Here is a 19699-nt window from a genome sequence, read left to right on the forward strand (position 1 = left end):
TATAGTTCAATTTCGTATGTGCCATTAAAAATCTCAAAAAAGTAAGCTTCGATCACAGAGAGGTTCTACTGGGTTAGACTAAATACTGTAATAACATGGGGCCAAAAAATGAAATACTGTAATGGTGAACACTGAAATCTAAGAACATGCCTTCTGCCTCTAACTGGGCTTCAAAATAGGGATACCGTTGTCTTCGGAATTTCTTATTCACTTTCACATTTTCTAACACTGGGATATTATTATGCCAAAATGAGTCCTGAAATGGTAGTGATCAGTTTCGAATTTACTTAGTTAAGTGTATTTTTTGTTAATCGTAATTGTTCTTTCTGGTAAACTGGGTGTGCGATTGAATTGTGCAATTCATTATTATCCAATCAAGCGCTAAATCTCAAACCTATGCAATTAAAACAAAAAGGAAGAAAAATGTCTGAACAGACTTTTTAAAAGCAAAAATTCAAAACTTTTCTTTATTTCTCCTACTCTTCAATTCAAATTTTAAAAATTTCTCCCTCCTTACTTTGTTTCCTCTAAACGAACCAGAGTTTTCGAATAGTTGATCATTTAATTGGCAGCAACCCTTGTCTTAAAATGTGAGATTCTAATCATTGGAGAATTATTTGCTGCAACTTAACAAACTTAATCCTTAACATACATCATGTCTGAATGGAAGTGTGCTATCCATTTGACACATACCATCATTAGATACATCAATTAAATCAAAGTTGATTATTCAATCTAAAGAATTAGTAATAAGCAGCATTTTCCCTCCCTACTCACAACCAGGCATTGAACAAACAACTCATTGTTGATTGTTCAACTCACGAGGGGAAGTAAAGACATAAATCATGAAAAAAAAAATAATAAAAAGAATCTAACAATCTAACGTCGATGCTGCACAGTGACGTAGTGCTTAACAGCATCCCTCATATCATCACATTCACAGCAATCCGACCCATTAAAAAAGCTTCTCAATTTCCAAAGCTCCCGGTCGAGAATATCGTCCACGAAGGGCCTTATCAGAATCGCGTTCTCGGGTTGGTTCGCGAACGAATTCGGGTTATCGTCGACGATAACGACCCGTTTGAGGTCGCGACCCGTTTCGTTAAGGTCCTTCACGAGCTTCCCGTCAATGTTTCGGCACGAGTCGCGGTAGAGCCGGTGCGAGATGAACCGGTTCCGGTCGAGCCGGTCCAGGACCATGGAGGCGTACTCCTTAAGCGCCGCGGTGAAAACGACAACCTCGTACTTGGCGGCGAGGGACTCGAGGAACTCGTCGACGCCGGGGCGCTTCAGGACGTAGAAATCCATGGGCTCGCCGTCGATGACCGGCCGGACGACGAAGTCGAAGCGCTCCGGCGGCGGCGAGGGGTGCGAGTGGACGAGCGTTTCGTCGAGGTCGAGGAACACCGTTTTTCGGACGGAGAACAACGGAGGGAGGAGCGGGGTGGTGGTGGTGGCGGTGGTGTCGTCGAACACGAGGGTTCGGCGAATGTTGTCGAGTTCTTCGTCGGTTGTTGTTGTCTTTTTGAGGATTTTGTACGAGGTTGCTTTTTTCTTGTGGGCGCTGGTGCTGAGGCGCGCGATCTTCGAGAAGAGTTTCGTGATACGGCGGCGGATGGTGGCCAGCGCGGCGGAGGAAGCCGCCACCACATTTTTTATGGGGGTTTTCCGTCGCCAGCGACGGTTGTTGTTGTTGCGGAGGTCCTTGATGGACTTCACTGGGCTTCTCTTCACCTTTGATACCATTTTTGGATTATTTGGATATCAGAGAGAGAGAGAGAGTGGCGAAAATGATGTGGTTTGTGATTGTGTCTGTGCTGTTGTGTTGAGTTAAGGGGCAATTTTAAACTCTAGGTACGGTGCAACGGTCAAGAGCAGCTTCGGAACCGAAGCTATATTCCAACCTTTTGTTTGGCATTCTTGCCTTTTGGTTTGTTAATGTTGTGTTGTGTTGTTTTGTGTTGCACTGTTGTTTGTTTTTTATGCTTATCTTATCTTCAGATAACGAAGCTTCGTTTTTTTTAGATTAATAAAAATGCCCAGCAAAAACAACTGGTTTTGTTGTTAATGAAATGGTAATTTACATAAAAATATATTGTAGTTATTTTTTTAAAAAAAAAAACTACTTGAAATAAATAATTCCTAGTGTATGTTTTTGTTTTCGTATTTTCAAAATTAGATAAGATTAAATTATCCAATTAAACCATGAATTAATAATACTTTTATTGTAATAATAAAAAAAATACTTTTATTGTATGCATCAAAATGTAATAGGTTAGAAGGTGAGAAATATAAAGTTTTTTTTAGTAATTGTTACCGCAACAAGTTAAGGTGCTCGTATCGAAATTTGAGTTACATTGATTCCTATAAAAAAAAATATTTGTTAAAACATGAAAACTAATATTAGAAAATAAAGAATTTGTTATGTTTCTAACAAAAAAAAAATTACATTATATTATTTTATTATTTTTTAATTTACGTACCTAAAATTAGAAGATGATAAAATTATCTAATTATACTGTGAATGTTAATGAGTAAAAAATAGAAAATTTCTAGTTAGTTAAAAATCATATTTTATTTTCTTAAAAAAAAGTGGTTATGGTGTTCATAATGTACCTTAAGTTAGATTGATTATTAATTTATTATAAAAAAATATTTACCACCGTTGTAACTAAGGTTGAACTCTAAGTATTAGGTTAGTTTTAAAGATTAACACCATTTGATATTTTACTATGTTTTTTCTATCTTCTTTTTGTTGTGGGTGAGTTTTCATATAGAATAATATCATTAATTTAATGACACATATTAGGGGTTGATTAGCTAGAATTTGGGTTAATCGGTCCTTAACTTGTAACTTGATTAATGTCTCTGAGTTTGGTAGATGGTAATTATGGACTCAAATTAAGTACTTAACCAAGAATCTAAGAAGTTCCACAACAAACAAATGCCAAGCTTAAGCACTAGGTTAGTCCCAATGGTTCACATTGTCTAATGCATCATTGTGTTATTCTTTTTCTTATTGTGTATTGTTCAATGATTGGTAAGTGTACTAAATTATTCCAAGTAATAAAGTAAAATGGAAGTTTGAGTGTCAAGTTCGTATGAACTTTATTTGTACTTAGGTAGGTGAATATATAATCTTCAAGTAATAAATAAATTGGTTTAAAAGATTGTGAAAAAGATAGTAAAATAAATTGACACAAAATTAATTTAAATTAAACAAGAGAAAAACAAACATAAAAGGAAATTTATTAATTAAAATAGACAACATGAAAGAAGTCAATATTATTACAGTGTTAATTCAAAAGATGAGAATATTGAGGGTTTAACCTACCAGAATTACTCTTAATGTAATGTTAATGATTTTTCTTTATTTATATTTATTCCAATTTTTACCTGCATCTACTTATATACTTTAACATTGATCTCTCAAGTGAAAGAGTCTAATTTATGTATTTTCTCTCTCAAATCCCTTTAAGAGGTAAAACAGTTAAATTACATTAAGAATAGAGATGTATAACAGACTAAACAAAATTGGAATATTATGGGAGAAAAGCAATTAAAAATAGAGCTATCAAAACGGGCCAGTCTGGCCTACGTGGACTAGCCCGCAATGGGTTGAGCTAAAAGTGGGCTAACCCAGCTCGACCCACTTTTATGTGGGCTAACAAAATGCCAGCCCGACCCGACCCACCACGGGTTGGTGGGTTATGCGGACTAACCTATTTTTCTACCTTTTTCTTTGTAAATAAAAATAAAATATTCCAAACAACTTAAAATAAAATTCAATATAAAAATCAAACTAAATCAAATCCAAACATTCAATATTAAAGTGATTAAAGTCTTCAAAATAAACATTCAACATTAAGATAATTACTAATTCAATTGGGCTTTGCGAGCTGGCCTACTTTTCTCTTTTCTGTTTGTTTGTGCTTTAGGTTGCAAAGAAATTAAGAAAGGTGCGCAAAGTTGGGTTGTGTACCATTAACAAATTAACAAATGCTCATTCGGGCTTTGCTATTGTTTGGGCTTGCTCTATTACTGAATGTGAATTGCCAATTGGGTTGCTAGCTACAAAATAAAAATTTAATTTTTTAACCATTATAAATTTATAATAATAATAAAATAAAATAATATATTATTTAAATTTGGTGGGTTGACAGGCTGACCCACCAACCCACGGGTTGAGCCCACCTAACCCATAGGCTAAGTGGGCCAGGTTGAAAAGTTGCTGGTACCGATTTTTTTTAAAAAATTGAACCCGACCCACCTCTGGTCCCATAGTGGGCCGGGCTGACCCACGGATCATAACCCATTTTGACTGCTCTGACTAGAAAGTAGGCTTTATTCTTGCATATGTTGAGCAGTTAGAAACATGCAATCTTAATATTATGGAAGAAAAGCAATGGTTGAGATAACACCGATGACAATCAACAACCCAAAATGCATTGATGTAAATGAGGTTATTGTTCACCCGTCAAAAATTCTGTAGAGCTTTGAGTTTTGTGCCAAAAAAGGATTGACCAAGATGACAATGAATGAAAATGCTCGACAACATATTTGTATAAATATGGGTAATGTATGGATGTTAACTTCAATATCTCATAATTTTCAAATCATTTATTTTTCTCACAAGCTCCCATTCATCATGGACAGTACATCGGGGAAATTTCTCGACATTGACGAATCAAACCTCCCATTCTTTGCTCGCCCTTCTAACCCAAATTAGTCATCCTCTAGTTCAATAGCACTTGTCCTTGGTCTCGCAGGGGTCGTACAAGCTATCATAGTGAATCGCCAATCTAGGGAGCCACTCTCAACTCAAGAATTCATAATGTGTGCCCACCAAGAAAACCAACGTGAATTTAACAGAAATTCATGGTTATGTGCCTTAGAATTCGTTCAATCATGCGGTCAGCTACTATAAAACATTTTTTGTATTTGATATACCTAAACCCTCAATTGATTGTTGATTCATATAATTATAGGATTTCTAAATGCTAGTGACACACTTCACAAGACACCGTTGGGTCCATTGATTATACTTTTGACCGTGTACCTTTAATAGTCGTCATTATCAAAACTTGTACCGCCAACAGTTTTGGCAACATGAGAGTTACACTCAAGGTAGTTTAGCTTAATTCAATCTCTAATGATTACATTATTATTTTTGGGATATTCATTCATGGGAGTTTTAATTTCAGGATCCTACAAACATTACTGATATCACTTTGTGACAAACAATCATATAAGATGAAGATTTTGGCCAATATATGGTTAGTTGTGTCTTAGTTCTGCAAGAGGAAAGTTTCTTACTATTCTTGTTAGGTTCTTAATCTATGTGTCACATAAAGTTTATTTTTTATGGCACTAAATTATATACTCTACAAGTGGTTGTGTTTTCTCCATTTTCTCCTCACTCCAAATGTTATTTGAATATTACACTGCACAATATTATCAAGAAAATATTTTTCATTTTAGGTTACAAATAAATTTGGTATTCACAAATTTTCATGGTATGTCTATGTGTTGTTAATATGTGACACATGTGTTTTTGAAAGAGAATTGATCTCATGATAACAAGTGTGTATTTTGTGCGTACAACATGTCTTCAAATGTGATAAATAATGTTTCAGTAATATGTTTGAGCAATAGTTTTCACATTTATGTTTGTTTTGTATGGTCCTAATTATGTTTGTTTTATGAATTTCATGTATGATTCTTCTTATTGTAGAACAATAAAATTGATATCATTAAATATTATGTTGACATGATCTCTGTTTTAGTTCAACTAAATGTGTGGGTTAATATAAATTTTATTAACAAAAATAACATTTTTTTATAGAAAGATCGAGATAATTTTATAGAAATTGAGTGAATAAACAAAAATATACAAAGACATAAAAAAAACAAAATAGAATAATTTTTTAGAAAAACTAATTAAAAGCAAAAAATAATTACAAAATAAAAACAAAAACAATTAAAAATAAAAAAAATCAATTTAGAAAAAAAGATCATGTTAAGAAATTGGTTCTCCAGAAAAATGTCATACAAAAAAAAAAAAAATATCATATTAAGAAATCAGTTCCTAAAAAACCGACTTTTTCACGTTAAAAAGAGAATCACGGTGTGAACTTGATTTGGAGGGAACCAATTTCATATCTAACATAGTAAAGTGTATCATTTGGATAGAAAATTTTTTAGTTATATTATTTGGGTAATTTTTTAATTTTTTGTATTATTGAGGTAAAAAACTGGTATGATAACTAGTCCAAATTAATAAAAATAAATGATATTATTGAGATTGAACTAAAACAAGAATCCAATATTAGCCCAAACCTGGGAGTGAGAGTGACACCAGTGGAAGATTTTTTTTTCATTAATAGAAAACGTAATTGGTCTAGAGAGAGTCAAAATTAGAGTAAAGGAGGATTCAGTGAAAGAGACTGGCAACTCTAATTGGTTATAAGACACTTAGACGACGCCAGACCACACATGATGACGAAAAAAAATAACAATTGAATTGATTATTGTTTGTGTGACGTAGTAATTGAGGAACAAATCAACAAAAACAAAGACAAGTGGAGGTGGAAGAGTGTAGTGTAGTGGACATGTTGAATTCAAATATAATCTCTTCTCTTCTCATTTCCACGTTCCACTGATATTCACCATTGGAGAGGAAGCAAACTCAAGATTGGATACGAACGGCCATTCTTGATTTCTTTATCTCGTCCTCTAAATAAGCCTTTGTTTAAACGATAATTTTTATTTTTTTTTATGTGAGCAACTGAGCATATTATTATAGTATTAATATTTGAATTTTTTTTATTCAACTGAGATATTTGTTTTTTTATATTGTTATTCTTATAAACATTGTGTTTAACTGTTTATGCGACGATTGTTCCTTTGGTTTAATATTTTTTCTAACATGATAAAAAACTTGTCATCCTTGCATGCCAAAAAGTTTTATACTACAACAATATTCTGTTATTTTTATATAATAAAGGGCAGCTGTCATCTCAACGGAAAGAAATACTTAAAATATTTTGATAGTAATGTTATTCTCAATTTATATTTTAGTTCAATATAGTAATATTGTTAAATGTATTTTGACCGTACAGAATTATATCTGTATTCCTATTATATTTTTACTACATCGATGTGTCATACTTTCTCTCTGATTCATCGGATAACCAAAAAATCAGTCACCTTTTGTTTTTGTTTTTAACCACCTTTTTTGTTGGCCTAGGATATGGCAACAGGGCTTCAAAATAATTAAAAAGAACCAGCTTTTTATTTATTTGTTTAGATTGTACCGACAAATTTATTTGAATAAGGCTTCACTGAAAAGGAAACAAATTATTGATATATTCAGACTTTATTTAATTTAAACTATGTAATAACTTTAGCATATTCAAATTCAATGGTACATTTATCATTATTTACTCATTTGGTAACCAAATGTACTTTAAAGATTATTTATTTATTTATTAAGTAATGCAATAGTACATAATTAAATAAAAGTATGCTTTTAGGACATCGAATCATCGATGTGTCATAATTTCTCTCTTATTCATTAGATAACTGAAAAATCTGTCACCTTCCTATTTTGTTTTTGTTATTTCCACTCCTTTTTTTTTGGCATAGGATATGCCACCAGGGTTTTTAAATAATTAAGGAAAACTGTCTTTATTAATATTTATTCATGTAGATCGTAGCCACAAATTCATTTGAATAAGGTTCTTCTGAAAAGAAAAATAAACTATTGGTATATTCGGACTTTGTTTAATTTAACGTAAAATAAAAAAAAATATTATGAAAAATTAAAATAAAATCAAAATTATTACTATAATTAAAACATAAAAAGATAGATACTAAAATTAATGTATTATAAAGTCACAATTATTATTATAATTAAAACATAAACAAAAAGATAATAACTTGAATTTTAAAATTAATTTAATATATATGAAAAATAAATTCCGTTTCTGAAAAAAGTCATATCTATTTTAGAAAAGAATCATAATACAACGTATTTAAACAGAGAAGAGACATAATGATACATTGATACGTCGCAATTCTACATAAAGCTAGGTGCTAATTGCCAAACATATTATATGAACCCCTGTTTTATAATAAAAGCACGCACTCAAGACGCCGCTACAATAAAGTCTAAAATGCTAACTTGACGACATGATAATGATATGATTTTATGGGTTGTTTTTCTGCAATTTTTAATTTAAATCAAAACTAGTAATAACATAAAATGGCATAACATAGACACAAATCTATATCCAGACCGAATAATTTTTTAATACAGAAATATGTATCATAAGACCGACAATTATTATTACTTGACATTTTTATATATTTCTAAAATGTCTAATTATTAATTATTTTAATTTTTTATATTAAAATACTTTATATTTGAATTCCTAATTATTAATGCTATAAAATAATTCTATATAATTTTTTTAACATATAATAAATATAAAATATTTATTGACTTTAACAATGATTATTCTTTATATACCACCTCATGTCTTGTTTGTCAGAAAGGAGAGAAATAGAATAAATGAAAATAAGATGTATGAGTAAAAATAAATAAAAAATAAAATTGAAATAAAAAAGTGTTTGAATAAAGAGTGGAAATAAGAAGAAAGATTAAAAAATGAGCAAAAATTAGTGAAAAATAGTAAGTTTGACAAATTTAAAAATTATTTTTACTCAAAATCTTTGGTGCAAACTTATTCTTATTGTTTTAAATTAAAATTTATCATTAAATGCAAAAGATATTATTACTTGCTAGTATCCAGATTAATTTATTTCAGATGAAATGAAGTAATTAATGATTATAAATTTGAGTTTACATTATTAAAAGAAAATATTTTCATTTTTTTAAATTCATGTATTTTCTTTGATAATAAATATTTATTTATATTTTTAAATTTTCCAAATATTTTAAATAATTTTTATTTATTTTTAATCTATAAATTTTATAATTCGAAAAAAACAATAACTCTTAATTAATAATACATATAAAATATTATTTATAAAATTAATTAAACAAAACAAACATCTTAAGAGTTTATTAGTTTATTTTTAAATAAAATATCAAGAATTCAATTTCTATTAAAATCTTTTTAACATTAGTACCCATCTATCAAATGATAAAATGATCAAAATTACTTATTTTTAAAAAAATAAGAAAATTATGTCTTGATTTAAAAATAAAAAGACTAAAATCATGTATTTGAAATTAAAGGACTAAAAAATGACTAGAAATACAATTTAATCTAATAATTATTGTAATCCTTATCACTATTAATTATTATTAAATGAAAAATAATTTATTCTTTGATATATCTAAAACAATCACTATTATACTTAAACTTTAAAAATAACTTGTTAGTATATTTTAAAGTAAATTATTGAACAATAATAAGAGAGAAAGATAACAATGAGTTGATGAGGGAGTAGAAGAATGCGTGGGTGGTTTTGATTGGAAGGGGTGAAGGCTGGCCCAATGGGAGAGATATGAGTCCTACTTAAGGCTTCTCTCACCGCACAACAACAATCCCTTCCTTCTCTTCTCACACAACAAACATATCTCTTCCTCTTCTGTCCCTCAATGGAAGGATCAGGATCCGGTGTGGTTACAGTCTACGGCAACGGCGCCATCACCGAGACCAAGAAGTCCCCCTTCTCCGTCAAAGTCGGCCTAGCCCAGATGCTCCGCGGCGGCGTCATCATGGACGTCGTCGACGCCGAGCAGGCCCGCATCGCGGAGGAGGCCGGTGCCTGCGCGGTGATGGCCCTGGAGCGTGTCCCCGCCGACATCCGGGCCCAGGGCGGCGTGGCCCGCATGAGCGATCCGCAGCTCATCAAGGATATCAAGCGGGCCGTCACGATCCCCGTGATGGCCAAGGCCCGCATCGGCCACTTCGTCGAAGCCCAGATCCTCGAAGCCATCGGCATCGACTACGTCGACGAGAGCGAGGTCCTCACCCTCGCCGACGACGCCAACCACATCAACAAACACAACTTCCGCATCCCCTTCGTCTGTGGCTGCCGCAACCTCGGCGAGGCCCTCCGCCGCATCCGCGAGGGCGCCGCCATGATCCGCACCAAGGGCGAGGCCGGCACCGGCAACATCATCGAGGCCGTTCGCCACGTCCGCTCCGTCATGAGCGACATTAGGGTTCTCCGCAACATGGACGACGACGAGGTCTTCACCTTCGCCAAGAACATCGCTGCGCCTTATGACCTCGTCATGCAGACCAAGCAGCTTGGCCGCCTCCCCGTTGTCCACTTCGCCGCCGGCGGAGTCGCCACCCCCGCCGACGCCGCGCTCATGATGCAGCTCGGCTGCGACGGCGTCTTCGTCGGCTCCGGCGTTTTCAAGAGCGGCGATCCCGCGAAGCGCGCCAGGGCGATTGTTCAGGCCGTGACTCACTACAGCGACCCTGAGATTTTGGCGGAGGTTAGCTGCGGATTGGGTGAAGCCATGGTTGGTATCAATTTGACCGATGACAAGGTTGAGAGGTTCGCCAATCGCTCTGAATGAAATGAATAATAATTCTCAGATTTGTTTCTCTGTGGCGCTTCAATTTGGACTATTAAGGGTTTTAGTTGCTTCTTATATATTATAATAAGGTTATGTTTTTAGTTTTCGGTGTTTTGAACCGTGTTAATTGGATTTTAGAAAAACCAAAAAGAAAAAATAGATTGGTAGCTATTTGGGCATGCCTTGTAATATGCCTATACTTGTTTTTACATATTCAGCGTCGTGGTATTGTGTTGAGTTAGTAGTGCGTTCGTGGTAAACGAGAATCGAATCATTCTTGTTTTTGGATATTCAATCCTATTTTTGGGTTTAATTTTTTTTATTGGATTCAAAGTCTGTTGCTTTCAGCTTCTCGTTCTAGTTTTTGCATTAGTTGAACGAGTTCGATTCGAAATTGGCAATTTTTATGTCCGCTGAAGTGAAAATTGGATGCTGAAAAGGAAGGTTACTGTTCTGTGTATCTGAATATCAATTGTAACTCAATTCACTTTATTTGTAATTTTTGCTCATCCTTCTGTTGATGTACATGTGCGGTCTCTAATATCCATTCAGTAGCTTGACTTTTTCTTGTATTCTTAATTGCATTAAATTCGAACTTCTAAGCGTACGATTCGTGATGTTTACTAGTACTAGACTAGATACCTTCTTCCGTTGCAAAGATTGAGTTGTGGACAGAATTTATTTTTTCTCCTTTCCGTGTTTTCAGTCTCGATGTTTAGAGATGCATATATCATATATGTAACTCCTTTTCTGAACCGAGCTAATAAAGGTTGTGAAACTGCTTGGATTGTATCAAATTAGTTTTAAAAATGGAAAATTATGCCTGCATGCCTGAGTTAATTGAGAGATGAAGAAAAAAAAATGTGTTAATGAGAGTGTCCGTGTATCATCTCCCAAAATACCAGGTTCTGTCCTTGCAGTAGCTGTGACAAGAGCAGTTTACTGTAATATCAGCCTCAGGTTACCCAACATCTTCTGTTGAAATCTTACGGAATGGGATTCCCAGCAGGCACAACATGTGCACAAAATGGTAAGCTTAAATTTTGGATAGATAACTAAATTCGTCTTAAAAATGAGAAGCGCTAAAAAAATTGGTTCATTAAAGATAAAAAAGCTAAAAAAAAGATTAAAAAAATGGTTCATAAAAAAAAAAAATTGGTTTATTAAAGATAAAAAATTTAAATTTAATTTTTAGATGTTTAAAAAATACGATAAATTAATCTTATAAATAATTTAATAATAAATTGATATTTAAATTTTGTATCTTACAAATAATTTAATAATAAATTCATATCTAAATTTTGTAATTTAATATCAAATAAATCATAAAAAATATAATATATTATTAAATTGACTTTTAAATATTATAATTTAATAATAAAATAATTTCATAAATTTAATTACAGAATTAATTTATCGTATTTTTATATATGGATTAAATTTATATTTTTTAGGAATTAAATTATCATCATATGATATTTTTTTATGAAAAAATTAATTAATTATTTTTAAAAAATTCTTGACCGACTGCAGAAAATATATATAAACCATGGATTTGGGATGTAGGTTTTTGCAGTCACTTTACCGACTGCAGAAAATCTGGAATCCCCATACCGCTTGCTTACTAGGTTCACAGGCAACAAATATTTTATGTATGCTGTGAGATGGAAAAATGTATTACACAATGTAAGTCTAACGTTTCCTGCTCGACTTTCGTGCGCAAAATCCAAACTGTACCACCTTTAATTAAGTAATGATTATAATCTTCACCTAGCTTAGCATCTCATGTGCACCTTGTCTTTTAACTCCGCATGCCCATTCTCGTACACATCTCTCTCCTAATATGATTAAGAAAATTATACATTTTTTTAAAACCTACAAATATTTTTCTTATAAGATTTAAAGAAATTAAATATATCTTTATTTAGGTTTACGAAAATTAAACACCTTTTTCTTTTTCTTCTGTTTTTAAAACTTACATAAATTTTTTAAATGTAGTTTAAATGTTTGACAATAATAATTATACGTTGATAATTTTAATTAAAAAAAACTAAATTATATTTTTCATCCTCATAAATGTGAAAAATATTTAAAATTTATCATTGTAAATTTTTTTGTCCTGACAAGATTTAAATCTATTATTTTTATTTGGAACTAGGTTCAGATACATTTAAATTCACCTGTATGTTGTTGTAAAATTTAGAAAGCGTCATATTTTTTAAATTTTTTTTATATTTGTTATACATATAATTGATGCAAAAAAGTTAAAAGATCTGACACTATATAACAATGTTCGCTTAAGTTGAGATGTAAAAGTTCAAGTAACCTGAACCTAGCTTCAAATAAAAAAATAACACATTTAAATTTTGTAAGGACGAAAAATAAATTAAAAAAATTATAAATTTTAAATATTTCCATATTTATGAGGACAAAAAATATATTTAAATCTTTTTTATCAAAATTATCAACACACATAACTTATTATTATCAAATAGTTAAATAATATTTACATTGTATGAATTTTAAAAATAAAAGAAAAATATATATAATTTTCTTAAATCTCAAGAGAAACATGTATAATTTACTCTTTCAACTATGAATGAATTTTTATATAAATATATATAAAACAAAGTAGTTTGTAATGATCAAAACTCTTTATAATGAGACTGTGTTGAGAGACTCGGAAGGGAGACCCTTTAATTAAAAACCAGGTCGTGCAAATGGACACAAACAAGGCTTGAACTGCTTCACTGAGGCACGGTTAGGGGCAGTCCCACTTGACTTTTCTGATTTATCTAAATAGGCATTGAAATCACCTAGTACTACCAATGGTGGTTGCAAAGTCTCAGCAAGGTGACGAAGTTCTTGCCAAAGTCCCTCCCTAACAACCGAAGTAGGACTTCCATAAACCACGAAAGTATAGAAAGCATTGGATCCATCCATTGGTGATCAATCAAGGTGGATACACTGGGGATGAGAACCAATAATATCCACCTTTAACACAAGCAAATCCCAAACTACCTAAATACCTTCAAAAAAAAATCCTAAGCATCCACCTTATACCAAGAATCTATTCCAAGATTCTTGATAATCATATTTGCCTTAGTATGTATGACTGATTTTGGTCTCAAGCAGTGCCAAAAATCCAACATGATATATTAGAACTATGTCCCTGATCAAACGGGGAACTGTAAAATTCATCATAAACTAAGTATATGAAAAAAAAAAGAACATGCAAAAAAGGTTCAAGAAGTAGCCATATAAGCATCACCAACATCTTGGACACCACAGTCCTTAATATGAAAGCCATTGATCAATTTATCTCCATCAATTTATCACCGAAAAGGTTCAAGAAGTAGCCATATAAACATCACCAACATCTTGCACAGCCTAACTATATTGTTTTCAACCAATATTCTTCTGCAGATCTGATCAGATTTGAGGCTTTTGTTAATAATTGGAACTTAGATAACTGCTGATTAATACACATTTCTCTTGGCTTACATGGACAGGTACAAAAGATAAAGATACTCAGGCAGGCAATTTTAGCTTGGAGCAGATCAGAGATGCTACTAATGACTTCTCTTCTGCTAATAAGATTGGGGAAGGCGGTGTTGGTCCCGTATACAAGGTTTTTGGATGACTTCCAAATAATATTATTTCATTCAAAGGGAATTTTCTGTCAATGTCTAGCATAATGGATTTCTGGTTACTTGGATGCAGGGCCAATTGCTAGATGGTACTTTTATAGCAGTCAAGCAACTGTCATCAAAATCAAGGCAGGGAAATCGTGAATTTATAAATGAAATAGGCTTGATATCTTGTGTGCAACACCCTAACCTTGTAAAGCTTCATGGATACTGTGCTGAAGGGGAACAACTCTTGCTGGTATATGAGTACTTGGAAAATAACAGCCTTGCCCGAGCTTTATTTGGTGAGTCATTCAGTACTTGTCCGTGAATTTCTTCACATCTCATGTTTGAAGTGGTCATATGAGAAACTCAAAAAGAATAAATCAGATATTAGTGGTTTTAACTTCTTGAGTTAATTTTCTCAAACAACTTGACAAGATTAAAATATTTTTTTTTATCCTTCTTTTAACAAATATTTTTCTCTATGTCTAAATTATTTTCCTATGATGTTGTCGTTGGTGGTTTCGAGCAGGCGGTTAAGGTTGGTCATCTGAGTAGTACTCAATTTTACTTCCGCAAGCAATTGACTTGAAAGAGTGACATGTAGGCTTCTATAGCAAACTTATATCTGAATAAAAAATTTAAATTTTACGAGGATGAAAAAAAGACTTAGTAACTAAATATTTTGATATTTATAAAGATTAAAAATATATTTTAACCTATAATTTAGTTTTAAAAAATGACACATAGGCTCGTATTTATTTAAGTTTGGTTCTAGACCAAAAACAACACATTTTAATTTTATGAGGACGGAAATCATATCAAAATTTTTATAAGGATAAATTTAAATTTTTTTGATATTTATATGGATGAAAAATATATGCTTTAAATTTCTTGGTCTTTAATTTTTTTATTGATATGTTTACTATATATATGTATTTTTGGTTGATCATGTTGGAATTTGAATATATTTGGGTGCGATTTTAAAAATATAATTACCTATATATAAATGTATTTGAAATTATCTAACTGGTTTTAAATATTATTCAGAATATGTGGTTAATTGTCTATTTAAATATTATGCAAAAAGAGAAGGTAAAAGGAGCGGTCTTGGATAGTTCATGTTTTTGAAGGATAAAAAAATAAGTTGCTAGAGATGTTGTCAATCCGCATGATCTTTATGTTGTGATCATTAGAAAAAGTAAGATATTTGATGTTTTTAAACAATTTTTAAGTTGAAATACTAAAATGAATTATAAAAATTACCAAATTTATTAATACTATTAATTATTTTGTTTCGGTTTACTTTTCTATTCATCTTATAATGTTTTATTGTCTTAGGAATTAATATTAATCATCCTAGCTGAGTAAATTTGTATATAATTGAAAAAGCGTTATGAGAAAATTAAATGGTTTCTAACTTTATTTATTAATTATTTTTAGGGTAGGAAACGTATAGGAACTTATATAAAAATAAATTTATTAAATATCTATTGTACCAATTTTTTACTTAATTAAAATAATAATTCTTTAACAAGAGTTATTCTTGCATTGTGTTGTGTAATTAAAAATGTTCGGGGGGAAATGCCTATATATCAAATAAATTGGTTTATAATGATTATAATATAAAACTGGTTTATAATACATGATTGATTAAATCAAATGATTCATCTTTGATTTTGAGGTTTTCAACATTAAATTAAATGTTAATTTTGGTACCAAATTTATTTTATTAATGTTCTTAATTCTACGATTAAAATTATCTAAATGAAAATAATGAATGAATTATCTTTTTTAATGTTAATATATTAATTTTGATGATAGTTAGAAAATTGTGTATCTAATCAAGTACGAAATATATTAATGGTTATAATAAACAACTCCACACAAAATTCACGGGATTATAATCATTGTAGAAAGTATGAAAAAAAATTAATAAATGAGGATAAATGTTTTTCATGAAAATATGAAGAGAAATTTAAACTTAACTTAGCATATAAAATATAATAGATCAGAAGTGACGGATCCAGGATTTTTTTTTTGTGGGTGCAAAAAGTAATTTATAGTATTTTTTTAAAAGAAAATATTACATGTTTATACAAAATACATCATGTAATGACAAAAATTCAAAAATATTTCATCCCTCTGTAGATGTTAGATGTTTATCAGAGGAATTGCACTATTAAAAATTAAAAGAATTAAATAATAAAATTATTATGATTATTTTATTTTTTATTTTTTTTATTTTTTACATTCGTTTTAACAAAAAAATTTTTATGGGCAATACATTTTTTTTAAAAGCAAACATTTTGATTTTTAAGGTCATAATACATAAGTAGGTATCGTTACATTTTATTATTTGTTATTTATTTTAACTATGATAAATTTACGAAAAAAATTATAATCCCTTTTATTTTACATTTATGAAAATATTATTATAAGTATGATTTAGAATATATTTTTATAATTACTTCTTTTCACTTTTTTCTTTTATTTATGATCCATTTTCAGATGTCTCTATGATTGAAGGATTCAAGATTTAGTTATTGTAACATTATTTGAGTAATGTGTTTCTAATATTTGTTATTCATTTATGAAACACGAAAGAAAGGTCAACAAAATGTTATTATATTTAGAATAATGTCATGTATCGTAGTTTATGAACAATTTCATTGTTATTTGTTCTCAAAATATAATAATTATTTACATATTATTATTTACTGTCAAAGTATATAAAAAAAGACCAAACACAGATTTTAAAACACTTTATTTGTCTTGTGCATAGTAGGGTAAAAAAAAACTTGTTTTAATATGTAATGTAAAAGTCTGCGCAGTTTATTTTGATTAATATATTATTATATTATATATATAATAAAAAAGGCCTCAACATGACATTGCCGCATGTACTGCTCGTGAAAGTTATGGAATAATACCGGTGATTAAAACTAATAGTAGAATATAGTGTTTTTTAAGACAATTTTACCATTTATAAGATAATTTAATTAAAACTAATTATAAACCATTTTCTTCTATTTTTTATTATTTAAAATAAAAAAATAGGTGAAGATAAATTAAAATAATGTTGTATTAATCTTGAATTTTTAAAGATTTACTGAACTTATAGAATATTATACCCATAACAGTTGCAACTATTAAAGTTGTTTAAATTTTATTTAAAATCAACAATATTATAAGATAGATTAAATAAATTATCAACATTATTTATTAAGATTATCTATTAAGATTGAAATATTAGATTTAATAAATTATAAAATATTGATGAATTATTTTTCAACTCAAAAAACTGAATAATTAATAAAAATAATTAATATCACGTTAAGTCTGTTTAATTTTTTTTTCCCCTTAGGCCTCAAATTCTCTTGGCACGGCCCTGCCGATGATAAACTTGAGAGGTTGGCCAATAGATCTGAATGAAATCTATAATTTATAATCTATGACGTATAATAATCTATAACTAGAAAATAATCTTATTTGGTGTTATTTTTTTTGGATATTTTTATTCTTAATTATTATATTTTATGTTAACTTCAACAACAACAAATATATCCAACTAAGTACATATACAGGTAACTTTCAGGTGCAAGCACGATATATCTTTTTTGCACTAATCTATAATCTATAATAATAATCTAAATAAAGCTGTCCCCATAAAATGGAAAGTTTTACGAGTGTCATTCTCTCATGAAAAGTTAGTCTAACAATCCTCTTAAATAAACAAATTTAAGCAAAAAAAAAAAACAAAATTGAAAACTGCACATTTATTTAATGTAATATTCTCCACCATCTTAGTTATCAAATTATCTCCATGCCTTTTAACTACCGAGAAATAGTTGTTACTATCTCCCTATCTTTTAAAATTCAAATTTCAAACCAAAACTTTAAAAGCTTCTCGGTAAAATTCTGTCCTGATAGTGTCACTTTTGCAGTTACTTCCTCATATTTTTTATATTTTAATATAGCATGACGTTGTCTTTTACTAATTCATATAAGCGCCACAGTCTTATATATAACATTCATATATAATTTTAATTACAAAGAGGGGGCCATGTGTTAAAATAATACATACATACACTAACTAATAAGAGAAAGTGAAGATCCGCCACTGGTGATGATGATCAGATCAGGATCTGAACTAATTTCTCAAAGAAAACGCCTTTATTTGAATAGAGAATAATCAGGGTCTGTAAACAACTTGTTTAATTTTGATGCTCTAAGGGATTGCTTCTCCCAGCTTTCATGTTGTGGGCATAGACTTGGTAAATTAGTCACCACTCATTTAATTTGAGGCTACTTTTATTCTATTAATTTTGCTACTAGTGTAGATGTTAGTTGAAAATGTTCCCTACCAAATTAACACGTCTGATTCATATATATGTAAGAACTGTACTTTATCGTGTCCTGATTCACTTAACAATGGAGTGGCTGATGGTGAGCTCACGTATCTGGACCCTTGCTATAGATTTGTTTGATTAATTAACCGGATTCAGACTGAGATTGAAGAATGAGCGTGTTTGGAAGTACATTCCAAATGGAGTTTATCAGGTCAAATGGCTAATAAACACAAAAGTTAAAAGAACCTTTTCAGGATGATTTTTCGTTTTTAATTTTTAAAAAATTAAGAATTAAAGATAAATAAAATGAATTAATCGTTTTATCTTATCTCGTTTTATTATGAAAGAATGATGGTTATAGAGATAACGTGGTGGGAGTGACAGTAATGATAATGGTGACGATAGTGGTTGTGTCAGTGGAATGGTGGCAGTGACACAGTGAGGATGAAATAGTGGTGGCGATGAAATAGTGGTGGCGGAATGGTAATGATGATGATAGTAGAGGTGAAATTGTGATGATAGTATTTTAAATTCAAACTTGGTCGAATCGGTTTGACTACAACCCAGCGGTCTAGTTAGACTGAGTTGCCTATCAGATTGATCATGCATTGAACCTGGTGCAACCTAGTCGGATTTGTGATTAAATCAATAACCCACTGACTTGGGCTGAGTCACGCCTATGGAAGGAAACACACTTAGTCATGCAAGTCAATTAAGCTTAGGTATAAAATTTTAATTTTCCTAATAAAGGTTGGGTCATGCGAGTTAATTAGTGATCCAGTGACTCAATTACCCAATGATTTGATTAGGTCGATCACTGGTTCGATGCTTAAAATTATGAATGGTAGTGGGATGGAATAGTGACAACGACAACAACAATAAAGATGAAAGCGATAGAATGGTGGATGTGATGACAGTAGTAGCAATGGTGGCAACGGTGTGATAATGGGAGCGACTGCACTAACGAAGATAGTGATGGTAGTAGTAGTATGATGATCGTTAAAATGTGTTTTTTAAAATTAAATGCACAAAAAAAATTGATTTTGATAATAAATATAAAATTATTTTAAAATTGAATTAAAAGTTAATTTGACTTTATTTATGTCAAACGTGTTTTATTTTAAAAGTTACATTTAAAAATAAAAAAT

General features: G+C 30.7%; 3 protein-coding genes across 3 annotated transcripts; 2 read left to right on the plus strand and 1 right to left on the minus strand.

Moving 5' to 3' along the window:
* Positions 1-605: 605 nt before the first annotated feature.
* LOC114387344 (probable C-terminal domain small phosphatase) lies at positions 606-1872 on the minus strand. Its single transcript, XM_028347517.1, has one exon. It carries the CDS (start codon positions 1744-1746, stop codon positions 880-882), a length of 867 nt encoding a protein of 288 aa, XP_028203318.1. The 5' UTR covers positions 1747-1872; the 3' UTR covers positions 606-879.
* A 7652-nt stretch (positions 1873-9524) lies between these two features.
* LOC114387872 (pyridoxal 5'-phosphate synthase subunit PDX1-like) lies at positions 9525-11076 on the plus strand. Its single transcript, XM_028348101.1, has one exon. The coding sequence runs from the start codon at positions 9632-9634 to the stop codon at positions 10565-10567; it is 936 nt and encodes a 311-aa protein (XP_028203902.1). The 5' UTR covers positions 9525-9631; the 3' UTR covers positions 10568-11076.
* Positions 11077-13395: 2319 nt separating this feature from the next.
* Positions 13396-14527, plus strand: LOC114388110 (probable LRR receptor-like serine/threonine-protein kinase At1g53440). The gene is made up of 3 exons (XM_028348443.1): positions 13396-13420; positions 14080-14198; positions 14291-14527. Exons 1-3 carry the CDS (start codon positions 13396-13398, stop codon positions 14525-14527), a joined length of 381 nt encoding a protein of 126 aa, XP_028204244.1.
* Positions 14528-19699: the final 5172 nt, after the last annotated feature.

This window comes from Glycine soja, chromosome 15 (genome assembly GCF_004193775.1).
Source record: "Glycine soja cultivar W05 chromosome 15, ASM419377v2, whole genome shotgun sequence".
NCBI classification, from domain to species: Eukaryota; Viridiplantae; Streptophyta; class Magnoliopsida; order Fabales; family Fabaceae; genus Glycine; species Glycine soja.

Bases quoted from the DNA above. Each gene is read 5' to 3' on its own strand.
- LOC114388110 (XM_028348443.1), top strand. From the start codon at position 13,396: ATGGTGGTTGCAAAGTCTCAGCAAG. The intron at 13,421-14,079 runs GTGACGAAGTTC...TTACATGGACAG, and splicing joins GGTTGCAAAGTCTCAGCAAG to GTACAAAAGATAAAGATACT. The intron at 14,199-14,290 runs GTTTTTGGATGA...ACTTGGATGCAG, and splicing joins GTGTTGGTCCCGTATACAAG to GGCCAATTGCTAGATGGTAC.
- LOC114387344 (XM_028347517.1), bottom strand. From the start codon at position 1,746: ATGGTATCAAAGGTGAAGAGAAGCCCAGTGAAGTCCATCAAGGACCTC.
- LOC114387872 (XM_028348101.1), top strand. From the start codon at position 9,632: ATGGAAGGATCAGGATCCGGTGTGGTTACAGTCTACGGCAACGGCGCC.